General features: G+C 39.3%; 2 protein-coding genes across 6 annotated transcripts in view; one reads left to right on the top strand and one right to left on the bottom strand.

Annotated features, from left to right (window-relative positions):
• ANKMY2 (ankyrin repeat and MYND domain containing 2) overlaps positions 1-22,746 on the top strand; it is a 37,739-nt gene that overhangs the window by 13,776 nt on the left and 1,217 nt on the right. For 2 of the 5 annotated variants that reach the window (XM_073898906.1, XM_073898905.1), the window contains 7 exons: positions 1,183-1,281; positions 10,534-10,694; positions 15,280-15,494; positions 16,269-16,404; positions 19,089-19,217; positions 21,193-21,322; positions 21,907-22,110. In XM_073898906.1, coding sequence (XP_073755007.1) covers positions 1,183-1,281; positions 10,534-10,694; positions 15,280-15,494; positions 16,269-16,404; positions 19,089-19,217; positions 21,193-21,322; positions 21,907-22,110 — 1,074 coding nt within the window. Of the gene's footprint in view, positions 1-1,182; positions 1,282-10,533; positions 10,695-15,279; positions 15,495-16,268; positions 16,405-19,088; positions 19,218-21,192; positions 21,323-21,884; positions 22,267-22,746 lie in introns of those variants that run through there. The other 3 variants (XM_073898904.1, XM_025872977.2, XM_025872976.2) reach the window with 3 other exon arrangements.
• Positions 16,960-22,746, bottom strand: part of LRRC72 (leucine rich repeat containing 72) — a 56,223-nt gene continuing 50,436 nt past the window's right edge. Inside the window, exon 8 of the mRNA XM_073898908.1 lies at positions 16,960-17,377. Coding sequence (XP_073755009.1) covers positions 17,346-17,377 — 32 coding nt within the window. The 3' untranslated portion in view covers positions 16,960-17,345. The remainder of the gene's footprint in view (positions 17,378-22,746) is intronic.

Here is a 22,746-nt window from a genome sequence, read left to right as displayed (position 1 = left end):
ATGAATCAACAAATTCTGCACCTGAAACTAACATTGTACTATATGTCAACTAGCTGGAATTTAAATAAAAACTTGGGAAATAAAAGGAAAGCATTTCTAAATATGATATATGAAATGTATAATTCAAAAAGGATAACATTGACCAATTTGATTATATATAATTTAACATTTCTAAATATAGAATATACCATATATGGAGTAAAATACAAATGAAAAAACTAAGGAAAATATTTATTATATATCTTTAAGGGTCATATCAGTATATATCAGAAGGTCTCATAAATCATTTAGAAACAAGTGCTGCAATAGAAAATTGGACCGAAATTGAACAGAAAACAAAAGAAATACAGCTGGCTCATAAGGATATAAAACACTTTCACCAATAAACAAAGAAAGGCACATTAGAAGAATAAACAATCATTTATCACTTACCGTATTGACAGAGGTTGAGAAAGAGTGATAATGTCCAGCATTGGCGTAGGGACTTTTCTGCACCATTTTGGGATATGCACATCAGCACAATCTTGCTGGAAGTCAGCCTGGCAAAATACATTTAAAATATGCATAACTTTGATTTCTGCAGTGTTTTCCAGGAACTGTTCCTAAGGAAATGATAGTTGGAACTTGCTAAAATTAATGGAAAAAGCTGGTCACTGAGTATAGTTTATAATAGCAAAATATCTGTAATGATTACATTAGTGATAGGATGCAAATAGAATAAAGGCAAATGGATGTTTAGAGAGAAAAGAGTGTAGAAAGAGAGATGACTGTTAAATCATTATCCCAGGACCTATAGGTGTGAGGGTTGGGATGGGTTAGTAGATACTAAATGGAGACTTCTTTTCATTTTCTCTCTGTTTATTGTTGCTATTTTTCGTTTTGACTTTATACTAAGCATTATCTGTAAGAAAAATTTGTTTTGTTAAAAAAAAAAGTGATAATTCCATACGATTTGTGTATTGCCTGGAGGGGTTTTACAAAAAAAATGAGGTTAATTTCTGTGTGGATTTTTGGTATCATTTTCCTCTTTACTGTGGTTATGATTTACATTTTAGAAAAAAATGAAAATGTTCACAAGATAGAAACCTAAAACTAAATGGGGAAAAAGCGTCCATATAAATTAGGAGGTGTTTGAATTGTGCATTCCTTAATATGAACTGACATGTTCCTTTTTAACGTCAGGTAACAAAGACATCACATGGGTAATGTTGGAGGCTGGTGCCGAGACAGATGTTGTCAACTCTGTAGGAAGAACAGCAGCTCAGATGGCAGCCTTTGTGGGTGAGTTTTTATGGCAGCTTTAAAATTTAAGTTTTATCCAAAATGTCCTCCATGAAAAAATATCACTTTGCTTCTCAGAGTACAAATACTGTCATGTTTATTTTTTAAAAAAGCAAAATGTTTACAGTTTGCTAGGTTTTGTCTGACTTACGGAACTATCCAGTGACACTTTGGAGAAAATGAGGAGGTTATTTGGAATTTCCACTTTGTGAGATACCAAGAATAGTGGGGCCATTTTGGTTGTAGTTAAATGCTTTGAATGAGTATATTTTATTTCTCTGAGGGAAGTAGTTTAACCTAAAGTCAAGAACATGAACTGTGACGTCAGTAATCCTCACTTGAAATTCTGGCTGTGCCACTCAAGAGCAGGTTACTTAATTATTCTGACCTTCACTTTCCTCATTGTAACTTGGTTCATGGTTCCTGAAAGGATTAAATGAGATATTGACCTAAGGAGCTTTAGAGGTAGTACTAAATAGATGCCATCAGTTACTGTTGCTAATAAAAAATGTCAACAATGCAATTTTTTCCTAGAAAGGAACATTAATAATAATATAATATTATTGTATTATATATATATTCATTATCATCCTCCTTCATCCTCCTACATCCTGCTTCATTATCATCCTCCTCAAGTACAAACATTTATTGTGTATGCCCAGTATTTCTTGGTATATTCATACTGTTCCTGGACATAATATGAGGGGTTTGGAAGAGAATGGCGTGAATATTTGGTCATTGGTATTTTGGTCCCACTGAGCTGGCAGTTAAGGAGAGTCTAGAGATGGACAAGCAGATATGTAAACATCTGATTTATTGGGAATGCAGCAAGTGGTCTTTGTGGGACTAATAAATCATTATACAAATACTTAATGTTCACAGTGTTTATACCAAGCATCCCTCTAGGTGCTTTTGGTTACAGTGCTGAACGAGACAGAGGCTATCCACGTATTCATGGCAGTTAGAGACTAACAGCAGTGACAGGCATTGTGGAAATGTACTCCAAGGGACAACTTAAGGGTTTCATAGAAATATATCATAGAGAGGGATCTTTTATCCTATTCCAAGGGGGTTTCAAGAGAAAGTACATTTAAGTTGAAATATAGTGGGAATTAGTCTGATATAGGAGGCAGTAATTTTGTTATTAAATTATCTCAAAACTACTAATAGTAGCTACCAGTGATCAAGTCAGATAGTCAGTGAATCACTCTGTGACAGCTCTGTCAGAACAAATATTCTTATTCTACCTCGATTTCAGGAGGATTTGAGAAAAGTATGGCCTTGCAGTGCAAACGTCAGAGAAATAAAATTTATCTCCTACTGTTAGGGGCTCCTTGGTTGCCCCCAACTCACCTCTAAGCCAGTGTCGAGGCTGTCAGTACAAGGGGAAAATAAGACTAATCTAGGAATCTTGATTCTCATATTTTAGTTCGTGTCTGCAGCTAAGTCATTACAAGATCACAGGCAAATCCCTTCCCTCCACAGGCCTCCTGTTTTCTGATCTGTGCCATGAGGCCTGGCAATTTGATCATAGGAAGTTCTCCTGAACTCTGCAAGTTTTCATTTATGTCCACGATGTAGCAAAACAGAGCCCAGACAGAGATTCGGTAACTTTCCTCAGTTCACAGGGCTGGAAGTTGAGGAGCCTGTTCTTTCAAATACAATACAGTGTTCTTTTCCTTTTCTTTTTCTTAACACTACAGTATCCATAAAAATCTAAGGTAGAAATTGTCCACAATCCCATCCTATAATAAGAGAAATAAGAGTGATGTTTTCATTCCATTTTAATCTATATAGATTAATTTCATAGACAAAGATTAAACCCTTTTGGTCGACATTAAATTTTCCATTATGGTTAGTCTTTTCAAAAAGTCATTGTCCCCTTTTATTGCTCGCAAGTGGAAAGGTTTATATAAATACGTGCACACGTGTGCAAGATTCTTCTCTTTTAAAAAAGACTTTTATCTTTTAAAAAATATTTATCATACAGATATATTCCTTGTGACTTGTTTCCTTCCCTGACCAGTGTGCTGTGGAAGTCCCTCTCATCTCAGCAGGTCTAAATTCAGTTGTTCCAACAGCTACCTAATATTCCATGATACAGGTACCCACAGTTTATTTAGCTCTCCCCTAAGGATAAATTTTACAGTGTTTTTTTTTTTAATGATTTTATTTATTTCTTTATTTCAGAGAGAGAGCACATATGAGCGGGGGAGAGGGTGGTAAAGGAGCAGAGGGGGAGGGACAGACAGACTCCGTGCGGAACACAGAGCCTGATGCAGGGCTCAGTCTCATGACGGTAACCTGAGCTGAAATCAAGAGCTGGATGCCCAACTGGCTGAGCCACCCACGTGCCCCAATGGCACGATTTTAAAAAATCACTATAAATAATGTAATAATTATCCTCGAGCTTATATTTTTACATAGTACCGCTTTAATACGTGTAAAACATCCTCTCAGAAGTAAAATGGCTGAGACACAGGGTCTGTATTTTTAATTTTAGTGTAAGTCTAGATTGCTTTCCAAAAGGGCATAGCAATTCATACTCCTGTGAGCATCTTCATCAGAACTGGGTGTTTTCAATCTTTCATTTTTGATAGTTGAAAAGATGGTGTATTGTGAATTTGCTTTCCCCCCATTATTCATGAAATTCAGCTGCTTCTGTTGTTGGTCATCTATGTTTTTCTCTTCTGTGGATGGCTGCTCGTACTCATTACATATTTTTCCTTTGGGTTGTCTTTTTTCTTAATTGCTTTGAGGAGCTTTATTTTTTTTTTTAAGATTTTATTTATTTATTTGACAGAGAGAGAGACACAGCGAGAGACAGAACACAAGCAGGGGGAGTGGGAGAGGGAGCAGCAGGCTTCCCGCCGAGCAGGGAGCCCGATGCGGGGCTCGATCCCAGGACCCTGGGATCATGACCCGAGCCGAAGGCAGACGCTTAACGACTGAGCCACCCAGGAGCCCCGAGGAGCTTTATTTGTATTATGGATGCTGATCCTTTGTCTATCAAATGTGTTTCAAATAGTTCATTATATATTTTTCTTTTGACTTCATGGGAACTTTTGCCATAGAGAATTTATTTTTAAATAATCCTAGTTTTCTTTTATATTTTCCATGGTTCTTGTCTTGTCAAAAGAATTCTTGAGCATGGATTAGATAAGTATTCTCCTAAATTTCCTTCAGAATTTTTTTTTTTTTGTATTTTCAGGATTTGATTTCTTAGAGTTCATTTTCCCCTGTATATTTAGTTAATTGTGATAGCACCACTTACGAAACCACTCAGCACTTTCCTACTGAAAGTGAAATACCACTTTTGTGTTAAGTTAAATTCTCTTAAATACTGCTATCTATTTCTGGATCTCATATTCTCTTCCATGGGGCTGCTTGTCATTTTCTATATTAATACCACATTGTCTGATCACATTGACTTTAAAGCAAGTGTTCCCTTCACTTATTCCTCTTTTAATGCATTCCTCCCTCCCTTTTTTTTTTTTTATTGTTTTTTGCTTTTTATTTTTGGTTCTTGTTGGACTTTCATTAAGTGGTTTTGTAATTATTTGCAGTTATTGGCAACTGTATGATATGACATCCTATTCAATTGCATGGTATGCCTAAATATTGCTTTTTTGTTTCTTTTGCTTGTTTTTGTTCCTTTGGTCATACTCACTAGATTCCCTCACAGCAGGTCTTTTTTTAAATAAAACTACATTCTTTTTGGGCACCTGGGTGGCTCAGTTGGTTAAGCGACTGCCTTAGGCTCAGGTCATGATCCTGGAGTCTCGGGATCGAGTCCCGCATCGGGCTCTCTGCTCAGCAGGGAGTCTGCTTCTCCGTCTCCTGCTCCCCCCTCTTGTGCTCTCTCTCTCTCTCAAATAAATAAATAAAATCTTTTTTAAAAAAAACTATATTCTTTTCAAGTTTATTTCTAAATAGTTGGTAGTTATTACCCATATTTTAAGGAGAATTCCCACCACCACTTGCATACTCTGTCATTTGTAGCTGGTTATGGGTAATAAGGAGAAAGCTATTGATTTGGTTTTTTCTTTGTCATTTTTATCCTCGGTTTCATAGCTATTCAGTTTCATTTATTTTCTATTTGAATTAGCTCCAGGCTTCAAAGTAAGAAGAAATAATAATAGTGAAAATTGGCATGTCTGTTTTTTTCTATTTTTAATGGAAATATTTTTAGCTCTTCACTTTTTATGATACTGCTTTTGGTTTTACCATTGCTGAATGCCACCCTTTGTCTTGTTTCAGTTTTTAGTTCTACTTTTTTTCTGATAGGCCATTTTTTTTTTTTTAGATTTTATTTAAATTCAAGTTAGTTAACATATAGCGTATTATTAGCTTCAGGGGTAGAATTTAGTGATCGTCAGTTGCATGTAACACCCAGTGCTCATCACCTCAAGTGCCCTCCTTAATGCCCATCACCCAGTTACCCCTCCACCCCTCCAGCAACCCTCAGTTTATTCCCTATAGTTAAGAGTCTCTTACGGTTTGCCTTCCTCTCTCTTTTTATCTTATTTTATTTTTCCTTCCCTTCTGCTGTGTTCATCAGTTTTGTTTCTTCCACATATGAGTGAAATCATGATATTTGTCTTTCTCAGACTGGCTTATTGTGCTTAGCATTAATGCTCTCTACTTCCATCCAGGTCGTTGCAAATGGCATGATTTCATTCTTTTTGGTGGCCGAGTAATATGCCATTGTGTGTGTACACACACACACACACACACACACACACACACACACACACACACACACCTCTTCTTTGTCCATTCATCAGTCCATGGACATCTGGGCTCTTTCCATATTTTGGCTTTTATGGACATTGCTGCTATAAACATTGGGGTGCATGTGCCCGTTTGAATCACTGTTTTTGTATCTGTTGGATAAATACCCTCGTAGTGTAATTGCTGGATGGTAGGACAGTTCTATTTTTACTTTTTGAGGACCCTCCATACTATTTTCCAGAGTGGCTGCACCAGGTTGCATATTATAGCCATTCTTGATTACTTTTTGGGTTTTTGCATTTGTCAATCTCTTTACCCATCTCTTTGTTTTCAATCTTTATTATTTCATTTTAGTAGGGTAACTACTACTACACCTATATGTCTATAAACCCATGTAGGTGTGCTCAGTTCTCTAACCAAAATGACAGTCTCTGGCTTTTAACAGGTACTCAGCTTGTACATATATATGCTTTACTGATAAACTTGATTGCATTCCTCCTCTTTCACCTCATTTTTTTTGTGCTTTGTTTTCCTTGGCGGTTGTTTTTGCTTGTGCTTGGGTGTAGTGTGTGCGTGTGTGTGTGTGTGTGTGTGTGTGTGTCCTTAATGTGCCTGGCCTGGTCATGTTAGAGTACATTTATTTCTTTTATTAACTTGAAAGATCAAGAATGTTTTCCCATTCCACTAATGCTTACTCTCCTATTCACAACACTCTCAGTTAAACCCGTATTTGTCAGTTAATTAAAAGCAAGAACAAAACTATCCCCCGTGGTCCACCCCCAAGGCACTGCATTTGCCCATTTAGCAGTTTCAACGTGAGGAAATCCTTCCAACTCATTTATTTTTCCACGTTCTCTTTTTTTGCCTCGTCAGACAACACACTTTTCCTTTCCTCCTCCACCACTGCCACCAGCTGTGGACTTGGTTGAGAGGGTTTGGTATTTTTAGTACCAAAATGTTATTTGAATGTCATCCATCATGGGTTACTTCCCTTTGACTAATCCTCACAGTCAACAAGACAATTCCTCAGTCAAGTTGCCACCACCCATTATTCAGATTAACCATCTCTGCTGCCAAGGGTTGGTGTCCATGCCCCTCTCCTCCTTTGCCCCACCTTCAGTTGTCTGTTCCCATTTAGGTTTGGGTAACAGGACCTTCTCGCATGGTTTATAGGTTGAATATGGTTTGAAACCCATCGTAACTGAGATTCTGTTTCTCTCTGAAATGTGAGTCGTACCAGGGCTAGCTTCACAGTCCTTGTATCACTGTTCTTTTCCCTCAGTCGTATGTAGAAGTTACTTCACACTTTTCTAAATGCTTGGAAATGAGAATTTATTTTCCTTTATAAACTTTCCATATCTCATTCTGGAAGTGTGTTTCAATTTCAGTTTATCCTAAGAAATAAAAAGTTGTACTAAGATGTGTTTCGTTGTGTATGTGTGTGTTTTTGGTTATCCTGCCTAGGACTGACTCAGTGAGCCCATTCAGTCAGGAGGACTCAAGTCTAGCGATGGTAATCCTGGCCCCGGATGCACTGCCCACCCACCCTTGCCCAGCATTTATTTTCTATAATAGTAGTACTATTTTATTTGTATTTTATTCAGAATTCATTAATTAAATTAGACATCAGTAAAACTAAATATTTAATTGTTTCAATTATAAACATTTAAATATAAATTAAGGAAAAGTTTAGGAACTTTAAATATATATCACTCTAATAGAAGTTATTAGCAGGGTGCCTGGGTGGCTCAGTTGGTTAAGCGACTGCCTTCGGCTCAGGTCATGATCCTGGAGTCCCGGGATCGAGTCCCACATTGGGGTCCCTGCTCGGCGGGGAGTCTGCTTCTTCCTCTGACCCTCTTCCCTCTCGTGCTCTCTCATTCTCTCATATCTCTCATTCTCTCTCTCTCAAATAAATAAATAAAATCTTTAAAAAAAAAGAAAAATTATTAGCAGATCAGTTAAAATATCAAAATAATCTAAGCGCTATCTAAAATATAAAAAATGTAAAAATGATTAACCCTGAAATAAAGTAAAAGTAAAGTAATATTATGTTGTCCTTCCTACAAAGGTGTAATCTTAAGAGACCTCAACTCCTGTGATAGTGTCATTGTTATGGAGCTGGTATTTTTATGTACAAATATTGCCAGCTGCTCAGAGGGATTTTCCTGACTATATTAGTGGAGAGATTGATGAGAAAATAGAGTAACAAGCTAATTCCATATTTCCCTCAACTCCTTTATCTTCAGCTCATTCTCTGTCGATTTTGATTTTTTGTAGGAGCTATATTATTTTTAATTTAATTTTATTTAGGTTCAATTAACTAACATATAGTGTATTATTAGTTTCAGAGGTAGAGTTCAGTGATTCATCAGTGGCATACCATACCCAGTGCTCATTACATCACGTGCCCTCCTTAATGCCCATCACCCAGTTACCCTACCTTCCACCCCCCCCTTGTAGGAGCTATTTTAGAATATATACTTTTTTTATTAAATAGCATCACACATCTATTTATTGAAGCCGGACGTAGATTGTGTTTTAAGGAAACAGTGTAGTTTGTCTTCATCTCTGGTTCCTTCCTGCACCGTTGTAAATTCCCACACACAGTGACCTGTGTCAGTTTTGATGCCGTCATATTCATGTCCTGCTTGTAGTAGGGGATTTGCTTCATTGTTGTTGCCTTTCCCTTCATGAACGTTATGGAGGTAGAGATGATCTTTTGCTAAACAGAGCACTTCATATCTTTAATGAATGCTATTATTGTTTGGCTTCTCCTCAAGATACCTATATCAGAGCTTTCTGGTTAAAAAAAAAAAGGAAACCAAAAAGGAAAAACAAAACAAAACAAAACAAAACCCTGGTGTTTCAGTACTTAAGAACAGCATTAAATACCAAAAATGAGATTGTGATCACTACTAAAATTTCCCTTCAAATCAGGGACGTGTTCTTCTATCATTTGTTTAGTTATTCTCCATCCATTTCTCTTTTCCTTTCAGGGAGTTCTACTATTTTTCACCTTTACATTTCCTGGATCTGCCCTTCAGCTCTCATCTCTTCCATAATGATTTCCACTTCCTCATTTTTCTCTGTTTTTAGATATTTCATCCACTTCGTCTTCTACATTACTATTTTAGTCCTCAGTTGTAAACTGGATTCCCTCTTTCAGTTTATCTGTTAATTTTATTTTAATTTTTACTTTTTTTGTCTATTAATTTTAGAATTTTGAATCTTTCAGCAGTCCATGAAACTTTACATTTTGTAATTGATCTACTTAATTTAAGTATTCTTGTTTGGTGATTATGGTTATGGTTTGGTTGTGGTTGTGGTCCATGTTGTAAGTATACTTCCCACCAAAGAAGCCATCTGTTGGGGGCAGTGCATAAGTCTTCCATGGTGCTAGATCCCCTTGGGTACTTCACTCCTTATCTCCTAGGCAGCTGGGTCAAGCTGACAGGGGTTATGGCGCAGTGAGGAGAAGGGCCACAGTCTCTATACCTGTGGGTATAGAACTCCCAAGACCTGCCAGGCAAGCAGAGCCCTCTGCCAGCCTCAGGTACCAGAGTCTACCCTACCCACGGTGCAGTCACTTTGTCAGCAGGATCGAGCAGATGCTCCCAGGACCATGCACAAGTGGACTGGGGCCACATGGGCCAGCCAGGGCAGACCACTCTCTGGGAGCCCCTGTGCCTGGTCTCAGAACTCTCTGCTGCTGGTCCCTCTGCCTTCTGGATAGAGATCCCAGAAGAGCCTGCACCTGCCAATGTGTCCTGCAGGTTCTGCCTGTTTGCCTAGAGCGGCCACTTCCCTGCCCCAGGGAGTTAGTGGCGAGGGAGCTGGGAAGGGGGAAGTGATAGGAACATGTGTTCAGGTCACCAACTTCTCCAGGGACCGTTTTGCTTTCCTAGAACCAGTTTTACCTCTGGAGATGTCTAAGACAAGTGGCATAGGGAGCTATAAGAAGCCGTAATGTGAATTCCGAGCTTATGCCAGCAAAAGCTTTTTCTCTAATTCATTTCACAAAGAGGCCAAGCCTTTCTCAAATTCAAGGGGAGGGGAGATTAGTGTAATAATAATAATAATAATAAGCTTTATATAGAATAAATTTATATTCTGTGTAAAGAAAGCCAGCTGTTGATTTAGGGAAGAATGACCATCGTTTCTGTAGGGGTGGAAGAAGAGGCATTTAAATTTAATTAAGAACAAGCAATTTCTATCAAATATTTAAGGTCAGTTACAAATTGAACTCCCGTTTTTTTGTAATGCACATAACCTTCCTATGTACCGTAGATTCTGTGTCTGTCAAAGGGGATTATGTTTGGACTTCACAAAGCAGGCTTAGAAGTGCTCCTCAAAACATGGGCGCTCTCCTCGCCCCCTTCCACTCTCTTCTCCTGAAAATGAAAGAAGTTGATTCATGTTTACTTCATAAGGGCACAGCAACATAATTAATAAAAAATTGGAAAATGTCATATTTTGAATAATACAATAACAAATTTCCTGTTTTTCTCTTAAAAGGTCAACACGATTGTGTGACTGTCATCAACAATTTCTTTCCTCGTGAGAGACTGGATTATTACACTAAACCCCAGGGGCTGGATAAAGAGCCAAAGCTGCCTCCAAAGTTGGCGGGCCCACTGCACAAAATTATTACCACAACCAATCTTCATCCTGTCAAGGTAGTGTCGTGTTTATGGTCTTTGCTTTTTATTTAAATATTCCTTCAGAGTTTAAACTGCTCTTAATTATATAAGATCGTAGTTGTCTTGATTGGGTTCTGTGGATACAGAGCTTGAGATATGGGGCTCTGTCGTTCAGTCGGCACAGTGAAGGACTGCTCTCGGTTTAAGCCTGAGAGAGAGTGAGAGACGCAGGCTAGACTAGGAGGAAGAGCTAGCAAAGAGATGGGTTCAGCTGAAGCCTGCCTTCCACCTCACCTCACTGGGAGCTCTGGACTGTCCGTGGCTCCAGGGAAGCAAGGGAGCCAGGCTTTTGGATCACTCAGTTGCCATTGGCTGAAGCCTGTCCCCAGAAGGTAAGGACAGGCTTCCAGGTAGTGCTCAGGAAGGTGGCTTCTGATAGATGAAGGCAGTTGCTTAGAGCGGGAGGCAGCTCTGAGCCCCTAGCAGCCAACACTCCAGAAGCTGGGACCAGGTACCTAGGCTGGTAAGGGGATTTGGGTGGGGAATCAGCAGCCTCTACTACAATATTTATCCTTCCAGGAAATGTTCTGAAATGTGATCACGAGCACATACTTTAATTCAAGTAGCTATTTGATGCCTTTAAGTGTTATAGTTCTTGCAGTATTAGTCAAATCACACAGATTTTCAAACTTTTTAAACCAACCCAGAAGTTCATTTGGCTTAACGGAGAAACTTCAGGAGCTATTCAGGAGCTTCTGAACTATTTTCATTGCTCTTTTCTTCATAGTTTACATATACCCTTTTTACCTGGTTTACAAAATGTTTTTTTTTTAATCTTTATCTTTTATAAATCAGTCCAAGTGAGTATGGCTCTGTGTATGCTACAGTGATGCTGTTCTTTTTGAAATTTCACTCATCTATATCTTCACTCATAATGTGTAGATTTGATAGTAATTCAGGACTGTTTGGTAAGCAAGGTGGTGAACTGGATCAAACACTGAGATTTTCCCTTAATACAAAATGTTGTTATAAAGGCAGTAAAATTAAATTTCCCTTAAAGTCTATTATAGTGAGTCTGTGGAACATACCAAATACCATTAAAATAAGTGGACAGTTCTCATAAAGTAACTCTTTTGAGATTGGCACTCATTTGAAGATGTAAGTTCCAAATTATATGTATTGTTCTTACTTTACTGATGCTTGCCTTGGCATACAGACTCTGAAGCTCAGGAAACAAACAAACCAACAAAACATACCTGTCCTGTGGCTTTCCACCCAAATTACTTTTCTGGGCCAGCAAGAGAGATGACAAACTCTCAGAGCCTTTTCCAGAAGATAGACTAGTGGAGCCTGTTCTGTTTTTATTTTTCAAAACTCAAATATTGTCCTTCTCATTCTGAAAGAACCCCAGGAGGTAACACTTGTGATCCTAAGAGGGCAAGAAAGAAATTCAGCCGTGAACCATATGTTTGTATTTATGGTGGTGATTATATGGAACTTAGAATTTAACCTTTAAAAAATACTTAGCCTCGGGCGCCTGGGTGGCTCAGATGGTTAAGCGTCTGCCTTCGGCTCGGGTCATGGTCCCAGGGGCCTGGGATCGAGTCCCGCCTTGGGCTCCCTGCTCCTTGGGAGCCTGCTTCTCCCTCTGCCTCTCTCTCTCTCCCTCTCTTTCATGAATAAATAAATAAAATCTTAAAAAAAAAAATACTTAGCCTCTTCTGTATCAGTGGTGTTTTGTTTTTTGTTTTCCTTTCCCGGCATACATGGGCGAAGGGAGAACTCCCATATAGGAGCTCTCCCTGTCCATGGCACTCTTTCTCTTAGTGGTGGGGCAGGCTGGGGTGGGAAGACAGGATTTTTCCTAGGGATATAGTATTTCTCAATGTAGAGAATGTGTGTGGTTTTATAGGTCCTTGTTCTCCCTCTGTGCTGAGCATTATAGGATCTTCGGGTTTAGATAGATTTGAAGAAATTCCCTGTGTTTTTCTGATTTACTGTCTTTTATATCTATGTTTCTACACTTTGAGGTTGCACTAATCTCAATAATTGCGATAATTGAGTCTGTAGAGTAATTTTTGATGTTCACAAGGAACCTAGACTCCCAGGGTTAAATGTCCTAAGAATTAGTGTATCTCTAATTATCTTTAAGAGCACCTATTTGAGTAAATTAGAAGAAGGGTGTATTTATACAGGCAATGGTAAAGGTATAGAAACCGAAGTAGCCTAAATTCTATTTTTTTAGTACACTTGGTCTTATAAGAGATATTATTCTATGATTATAGTACCTTTCTTCAGACCAGACCTTGTTTTTTGTAGGCATAAATGATCTATTCACTTGAAAATCTTTCCCCCCTCCCCCCACACTTTGGATAAAAGTTGTGCAGTGCTTTTGTGGTGCCTTATTTTCATTGCTTTACCCCTTTCCAAGCCAGAGAGGGTCTTCCTGGGGTGTACTATAAAAAAGTAACAGCCATTCTATAGAGTCAAAGACCTTTTAAAAGCAGCACGGAAATCCTCCTCGATACACAACGCACCTTTTCACTACAGTGCACTTAACACATCTGCATTTGTGGCAAGGGTAAACAGCTCCTGTAGCATCAGGGATATTTGTTGTCAGCAGGGACTCGGGCAGTTGTGCTGATGCCCAGAATGCAGAGGTTTGAAAGGAGAAAAAACAAAATCACAGGAAAAATGACAACAGAATTGAGCAGTCTCTAAGTGGTCAGGAAACAGACGTACACAAGTGATCCTGTCTTTGATTATTAACTTTCTTAAGCCCAGAATTGTTGGTTTGGTAATTTTTTCTTAGAGGGTATTTAAAAAATAAAAAGAATTCAAAATGCCACTATATAAACATATTCTAACATTCTTCAGGAGATGAGCTGTATCAGGCTTTTCTGCGTAATGGAATGTATTTATTCCTCTTCGATAATAATGAGATTTTCTTTATAATGGATGACTTATAATGCTGCAGAAATTAGAGGAAGGAAGCTAGTTCAAATATTATTCTCTTGTGCGTATCTAGGAAATGTTTCATTAAGCTTGTAGTAGAGCTGTGGTTACATATCATTTTTCTTTGGGCATAGTGGTGTATACTCTGAAGTAAGTAAAGCCTAATGTCTTAACAAAGAAAAAAAAACCATTAGTCTGGGTTCTGAGATTTTTTAAAGTTTTTACTTGTAAGTTTAAGATCCTGTGCTTTGATTATAAATGCTTTACACAAAAATATTGAACAGTTTCAAATGATTATAGTTGACAGTAGAAATATAAACATGTAATTAATGAGACTTCTCTGCCAAAAGTTACTTTTTGATACATGTTATTGTAGGGAAAGTCGTCGGCAAATTTACCAACAAAGCTTCTCATTATACATTTCACAAGAACACTTAATCTTTGTTAAATTTCCAGGTAGGAGGCTAGGCATGGGATTCACAGAAGTTAACAAATGATCTTCCTTCCTGTTGGAAGAAAAGGATCTAATTCATGAAATCTGCTGTCTGTGATTCCCTGACATTTACATTCCCCAGGATAGGTGTTTCACCATAACACATAGGTTAACAAACACTGACTTTCTGCCCTGTGCATACAGTTGTGCCCTGTTACACATGTGTTTACATTACTGTTATGTCACCATGGATGTTTACAGTTGCCCTGTTCAGACCTACTTCAGGTAGGTAATTTTACCCAATAACAAAGCCAATAAAAAAAAGTACTCCTTATGACACTGATTTTGTGCTTAAATCTGTGCCTATATGAGAAGTGTGGGACTCATAATGCATCAGATTTGATAACTGTCGAATATTCCTCCTTGAAGCCTTTTAATTTGCTTTCCTCTTTGACCTTTTCTCATTACCATAGATGATTAGAAGCATATCATAAAAATTTCCACAGAGAAATGTAGTTAATTGGAAAGTAATACACCTTTTATTTTTAGACATCTTTCTGTAAAAATCTCATTTTCTTATAATTAATAAGAATTAATGAGAATTATAGTACTCCTAGCCATGAAATTCTAGTAATGTTAGCCAGAAGTAGTGATTGCTTGGTGATTTGATTCTGTATATAAAGGATACGTAAATATGCCATGTTTATCTTTAGTGGAAGTGCTTTTTTTTTTTTACGATTTTATTTATTTATTTGACAGAGAGAGAGAGTACAAGCAGGGGGAGCAGCAGTGGGAGAGGGAGAAGCAGGCTCCCCACTGAGCAGGGAGCCCAATGTGGGGCTCAATCCCAGGACCCTGGGATCATGACCTGAGCCGAAGGCAGATGCTTAACCTACTGAGCCATCCAAGCGCCCCAGTAAAAGTGCTTTTAACAGAGAATCTAAAACCATGACTCTGGGTAGCATACTGACACCCTGGTTTTGCTTGATGGCAGATCACGGGATAACTTAGATATACAGAGTTCAGGAGACTTCACGATGCCGAGGTCCTTCTATATTAGTTTTATAACTTTGATCATTGGCAATTTGCATTCTAATTTGAATTAACATAGTACACATATGACCCTGAGAAAGAATTTATTTGGTAATCTGTTGACATCAACCAAAACTAAGTATCTAATATGTACATGGAAAAGTCTCATGGAATTTCTAAGCTCACTGGAATTTCTTCTAGATCGTGATGCTTGTAAATGAGAATCCTCTGCTGGCAGAAGAAGCAGCTCTGAATAAATGCTACAAGGTGATGGATTTGATCTGTGAGAAATGTATGAAGCAAAGAGACATGAATGAAGTATTGGCTATGAAAATGCATTACATCAGCTGTATCTTTCAGAAATGCATTAACTTCTTAAAAGGTGGAGAGAATAAACTGGACACTCTGGTCAAAAGGTACCGTTTCTACCATGTCATGTGCAAAATATACTCAAATGGATAATGTTTTATTATGTGAAGCCTCCTCGTAGATTAAAAAATAAAGCATTTTAGCAGTACTTGTTATTGTTGGGCTCACATTTAGTCTGCAAGAAACAAGAGCAGTGTTATGTTTAGGTTGAGTGATTATCCAGTTCTCTACTTTTTACAACGATGCTTTTGTCATCCCCAGTTTACAGGTGAGGGATCTGAAGTTTGGAGAAGTTTAGGTAGCATGTGCAAGATGTGGAAAGTAGCCCAAGTCCGACGTTGAGGACCGGTATGCCATGCCTTAGGTTGTTGCTCTGAGTTCATCATGGCACTCCGCCTGTCTCCAGTACTGAACCTGGGAGAGCTGCGTGTTATCCCTGTCCTCCGACCATCAGGGGTCAAATTCCCGCATAGGTTTACTGAGAAAAGTGAACTGTGTCAGACGGGTGTAACTTAATGAGAGTTTTCACTCTTTGTACAAATAACTGGCATGGTAATAAGTAACTAGCTGCCCCGATAATGGCGGTTAGTGTGTTTTATGGCAGGGGTCCCTTTTATAAATACGTCCCAGGGCCCGTAAACCTGATAAGGGCTAGCCTAACCTGCAGGTAGAACAGCAGTTTGAATTAAGTCTATCATCATGTTTGGAAGAGACAGTGAAAATCTCAGGTAGCATAGAAACTACTAAAAGTTTATGGGTTCACCTGGGAGGAAATGCTTAGATACTCAACTCCAGTTACTTTTTAAAAAAATATCTTTCAGCTTGTTAAAAGGCCGAGCTTCAGATGGCTTTCCGGTATATCAAGAAAAGATCATAAGAGAAAGTATCAGAAAATTTCCTTACTGTGAAGCCACACTCCTCCAGCAGCTGGTGCGAAGCATTGCTCCTGTTGAAATTGTAAGGCCCCTCATAACTAAGTTAACTCTACCAGTAAGACCTAATTACCGTATTTTGTACAATTAGAGGCAAGTTCTCTTTAGCATTAATTTATTAATAATTTATTTATGTAGTAGAGAAATAATTATTTGTTATTTTAGACAGTTTTCAGGAACAGACGTAGTGATAGGTATGCCTGTTAACCCTGTTTTTGTTCAACCATTTCCCCTCTCTTGGTCCCCTTCTTTCATTTTTATATAGCTCATGGTTTAATAAATAGTATTCCCCTATGTCGGAATGTAGGTGGTTACATGGAAAATTACATTTTAAAGACCTCTGTGAAACCTGTAAAGGTGGGTAATACAGATACACACATGTACACTTGCAGCTCGTGAAAAACCAGTACAAAGTCCCTCACTAGATGGAAGTAGGAATTGATTGTCTAGGTTGATGGTTTCTGGTCGTGGGGATGTGAAGGGATGAGTCATGGGGAGGCTCAATGTATGTCCTGATAAAGAGTCTCAAAGTATATCCCAGCTTCTCATATTCCACCTTAATGCCTCTGATTATAAATGTTCCATACTTACCAAAATTCCATTTATACTTCCCAGCTATAGGAAGCAGATTTCAACTTTATTCTCTGTTCTTTAAATTATTTATTGCCCTTTTATCATATATTTACTTAAGTAGTATTTCATAAGATACTCCCTGACTTCCCTGTTTTGAACGCCATTTCTGTTCACCGTATCGACACCAGTCATGCTTTTCTACATTTCAGTCAAATCCTTTATCGGCCTTTGTCTATTGGGTAAGAAGCTGATCCTGACACCAGTCCCATCCATGGCTTCCTCCCCGCCCTCCGGCAATGTTGGTTCTTCTCTGCCTTCTCTAGGCTGTCCCATCCATCTCGGGGTAGGAAATGAGGAGAGGTGGGTTCTTGGTGCTCCTCCATACATTAAGACTCATCTGTTCAGAGCCACGCAGTAAGAAAGACCTGAAGAGACAAGATGATTTCATGAAGTTCATGCATTGATTTATCCCAGAGAGTTCTCCATGATTTCATGTAGAGATTTTTTACCCTTCCTTTTCAATACACTTGACTCTTTGGTATTTGAGCTTTTGGAAGATTAAAGTTAGCAAATTATGAGGGTGGTCTATCAATTATGAATGTGTTTTGGTACACATATCAAACTCCAACTAACCGTGAGTTAAATCAGTAGGGTTTATTCATTCCCATATACTCAGAAGCGTAGAGGTAGGCAGACCAGATCTGTCACAGTGGCTCAAAAATGGATTCCCATTTTTTTCCACCCAATATTCTTTAGCCATAGAGATTATCATACACGTGCTTATGACCTCAGAGCTGCAATGCATCGGATGCTCTTCCTCCCAGCTCACATTTTTACCCCAGGCAGGCAAGTAAAGGAAGAGGGTTTATAGCTGGCCAACACAAGCTCTCCCAGAAACGTACTGCCTGTGCGGTGTGAACACTCTTAGCTTCACAGGTTGTCTGGGGAAATGAGCAGTTTCGGCTGGTCTAGACCTTGCTACTCTGAATGAAGTTGTGCTTCTCTTAGTGCAGAAGTTGGGGGAATGGACATCAGAGAAGCAACAAGCACTGCCAGCTGTGGGCTGTTTCCAACACTAACAAGTGGTAGCTGACATTCCACCTTCAAAGGGGAAAACAGCAAAACTAAAAATAGCCCAGAGTACTTACAAAAAAGTCAAAGCAGACCAGTGTGGGGTTGAACAATTCATCATAGCCCTGTATCATAGAATAATTGTCGTTTGAGATGATGCAGTGTAATTGTTAGTGTTTATCCTAGTGATCTGAGTCATGGAGAAAAGGTTTATCAATAGGGAGAAGAGAGGATATAATGCATCTTCGAAAACTTTTCTTTCTTTAAAAATTGTTCTTTAAGAGTTATATGTTCTCTCTGGAAAACTGTATTTATCTGGAGTGCCTGTGGCTGTGAATGTCCCAGGAAGCCGCCGTTTACTTCCTGATGGGTTTTGTTAAACTCACAAGTTTACAAGCCGCTGGAGCAATACTCACTATTTCCTGTTGCAGGGTAATTCTCAGGGTTGGCTGCCATGAGGAGGATCATCCATGGCACTTAATGATAGTGCTGATGCCTGGGCCCTCCTGCAGAGGTTCGGGTTCCCTCCGGCTTCTCCCTGTCACAGAGCTCCGCAGGAAGTGTGAGGCATGGCTGCCTTTAAGTGTTGCATCCGCATTGTAACAGAATATACTCTTACAGATGTTTTGCTTTATCACTTGCCAGCGTATAATGTGACTTCTGGAAGACTAGCTAAATGTCTCTGATTTTACAGACTATGTTGAGTAAAGCATCCTGTTTGTCTTTAAGTTGATTATCTTTCCATGGGAGGAGCTCTGGTGCCTAAACAAATTCTTATTTAACAAAGTAGGTGACAAGATTTTGTATGACAAGAAAGAGCTCTTGCCACCTGGCAGTGACAAGAAAGATTCCATGTCCTTCTTCAGCTGTGCCATTGGTTCTTTTCTGAAGCCATTGTTGACGCTAACAGCCATGCTCCTAGATAAAGTCTGTGTCACTGCCAGCCTTCAGGACTTTGGCTCTTGTGTGCCTGCTTCTGGACAACATTGTTCATGGAGTGTCATCTCTGTAGTCTTTCCACGGTGATTTTAAAGTGTGTTTTCCTCTCCTTCATACCTACTCTAGGGTTCTGATCCCACTGCATTCTCTGTACTTACCCAAGCCATCACGGGTCAGGTGGGTTTTGTGGATGTGGAATTTTGCACTACCTGTGGAGAAAAGGGAGCAAGTAAAAGATGTTCCGTCTGCAAGATGGTAAGAATGAAGTTCTTTGAAGTTCATCAATCTGGTTTAGATTTCATATCCAACTTGATAATTGACTTTTGATATTCTCTAAGTATAATGGTTGACATTAGTTTTCTAATACATCCTAATATAAATTCTAATTCTGTGCATCTAATACTTAAAAGTAATTTTGAAAGAGCAGTATGGGATAAATGTAGTTCCGTGTAGTTCTGTGCCCTATCTTCTGTCAAACTTCCAGGCTGACCCAGCTTCTGTGTAGACCACCTCCAAGAAAGAAAGAATATGAGTGAATGAATGAGAGAAAGATTATCCATTAGGGATTGAGGCTGGTGCAGATATGAGAGCCTAGAACAGGGCAGTTCATAAATATGCCATCTTAGATCTTCTGATGGTGACTTGAACTACAAACTCACTTGAACTACAAACTCTTCATCTCTTCCTTGTAAAACTCCAACTCCCTTGTTACTGCCACCAATCTTTATGCTCTTCCGGCCCCACTTCTGCCAGCATGATCTTTGTAAAGGGCATATGTTCTCCTCACAGATATTACCCACAAGCATTCATCTGTACATTCACATTACCCTATAAGTTATATTAATTAATTTATTTAATTATATTAATCTCCTGTTGTTTTCAAGATTGGAATTCTTCAGCATATTAATAATACCCATCACATTTTGCTTTAACCTACTTCTCCAGCTTCATCTCCTTTAATTACTTACTTCTTTGAACCTCAGTTTCTTTGTATGTGAAATGGGGTTAGCACTGTGAGAATTCATTGAGACCATCTACATGAGTTAACTGTTGCTCCATGTAAAACACTTAAAACGACAATCATTTGCTAATTTCCCATGTTGGCAGTTGGCTGGGGTTAGCCAGGGCGCTTTTTCTCCGTGTGTCTCTTAATCCTCCTTGGACCAGCAGGCCAGGCTGAGCTGTTCTAGTAACAGTGGCAGAGGTAAAAGGGGACAAGTAGAAACACAGGAGGTCCTAGAAGTCTAGTCTTGAAATTGTCGTGCTCTCAAATTCCTTCGGCCCAAACAAGTCACACAGCCAAACTTAAGGTGAATTCTCCTTCCCTTCGGTGAAAAGAACTTTGAAATCTCATGAGAAAGTGTACACATGAAGGGAAAAATAAAGAATCGGGACCAATGAAACAATCTACAATACGTGTCCTCTGTATATACGGGCTTAGCACAGTGCTTGGCATATACTCTTGCAAAAAACCTAAGCTCCATTTACAGAAACTCCTTGCCGTCCTTGAACACATAATTCACTTCCCTTCTTGCATTTTTGTACGAGATGATCTCTCTGCTTGGAATGCTTCTTTCCCATTTCTCTGTCGACTGACTCCCTTTATAAAGAGTGAGTCACTGTTTCCTCTCTGCCCCTGTTGCTGTTACAACCTGTACTAGGATGTGAATCATGTTGTTGGGTATCAGCCTCCCTCCATGCTGCTCCAACCAGCTCTTTCTCAACCCTAGTTTCCTCCGAGACAGCTATGTCTTCCTTGTCATTGTACAATCCTGGCACATAGTGGGTTCTTCATAAATCATTTGTTAGAGTCTTTGGTATACCACTTATTATATATCCATTGTTATAATGCATAAGCTAAAAATTACAAATATAAATTAGTGCCCATCACTGTTTTAAAAGAAAGCATAGGGGTGCCTGGGTGGCGCAGTTGGTTGGCATCTGACTCTTGGTTTCGGCTCAGGTCATGATCTCAGGATCATGGAATCAAGCTCTGTGTTGGGCTCCACACTCAGTGTCGAGTCTGCTTGGGATTCTCTCTTCCTCTGCCCACCCCCACTCCCGATCTCGCTTGCTCACTCTCTCTCAAAACAAATAAACCTTAAAAATAAAAATAAAGGAAAGCATAGGAAACAACATTTTTTACAGCATGGTTCTTGGTGTAATGTCCTGGTTGGAATATCACGCAATCACAGCTCTTGAAATGAAGTAAACTTACAATTGTTTTCAGGTTATATATTGTGATCAAATCTGCCAGAAAACACACTGGTTTGCACATAAGAAAATCTGTAAGGATCTAAAGGACGTTTATGAAAAACAACAATCAGAAGCTGCCAAAGAAAAGAGTGAAGAGGAAAACAGTATGTATATAAAAAGCGAGCTCATACTGCTTCTCATTGGGAATAGGATTGATATTATTAATGATATTAACACAGGCACCAAGGAACTGAGTCTTCTCTGGGGACCAAGGAAACTTGGAGTTGACCAATATAAGAATCACATTTAAATATGTCCCTCTTTGGGGTTGTTGGGATAATGTATAGAATAGGGTTAGCCTAGAAGTCGCTGGAAAACAGAGAGGTATGGAATTCTAAGGAATATGGTTTATTCCGTATTCTACCTCCTGACTCACGAGAATGCCCCGCAACAGTGGGACTCGAAATGAATGTTCACTTACACTCGACTGACAAGGGATGTTAAGGTCTTTGACTAAGGAAATAATTAAATTTCCCCTAATGGCTACTCAAAGATTTTAAGGTTGGGAGCCTTTAGTTTTTTTAATTAAAATCCAAAGCTGTGGGTGAAATTACAGAGTAAATTTATAAATTACAGATTAGATTGCAGCTCAGATGTACAGATAAGGTTTCTCCAAGTATCTGGGCATTGAATTCCACATTACTTTTCCTCTCCCTCCCTCGTGAGGTGTATGACTCATTTTCATCAGAAACAGTGAGTTTCTTCAGCAGTGAGTCACAGACAATAGTGGAAACCACCTCCACGCCTGCGCCCCATCCTGGAGAATATATCGTACGTTCTGCGGAGCGCATCTGTCGTGGAGAAGTTGCCCAGTTGACTGATACAAAGCACTTCCACCTCTACCCCTCAGCAGACCGCATTGCCTTCACCACCTGCGTGAGAAACACTAGGAGTAAGATTGAACGAGTTGTACAAAATTTAATTCGTATAAATAAATTTATAAGAGAATCGTCAGGCTTTCTGACTGCCATGCGTCTCCTGTTTTCTGGGCCAAACTTCTGTAGCCTGTGTGTGGAGGACAGAGGCTGACCTCCGGTACTGTTACCAAGTGGGTAAGATGGTCCGGAGATTGGGAATTCCCGGTTGGTAAGCGTCAGCAGGTGCCGCACACTCTTCTAAATGTCACAGGCACCTTTATTCTCCACCGGTGTAGGTGAGGCTTTATTAACCACCGCCCCCCCCCAACACACACACACTTTACAGGTGAGGAAAGCACCCTGCGTGGGCAGTTACCTACCCAAAGGCCTCAAGCTCTTTCACGGCAGAGCCGTCTTGGAAGGCAGCTCCCAGACGAGCACGTCCATCTCAAGGCCTGGCTGCCGGGCCAGAGGCCTGAGTGCAGACCCTGGTTCTGCTGCTCTGCTGGCCGCGAAGCTCTGAGGAAGTTGCCAAACCCTTCTCTTCTCCGTTTCCGCACTTGTAAAAATCATGATCATAATGATAATAGGGATCATTTACCTCATGTGGCTGTGGTGAGGATTCAATAATTTCATATTCGGAAAGCATCCAGAAGAGAGACTGACACGTG

Source organism: Callorhinus ursinus, unplaced genomic scaffold (assembly GCF_003265705.2).
Source record: "Callorhinus ursinus isolate GAN/ISIS: 27379988/994484 unplaced genomic scaffold, GSC_fseal_2.0 scaffold12, whole genome shotgun sequence".
In the NCBI taxonomy this organism is placed as follows: Eukaryota; Metazoa; Chordata; class Mammalia; order Carnivora; family Otariidae; genus Callorhinus; species Callorhinus ursinus.
Note: the sequence above shows the minus strand (reverse complement) of the source record. Positions and strands in the feature narration are given on the sequence as shown.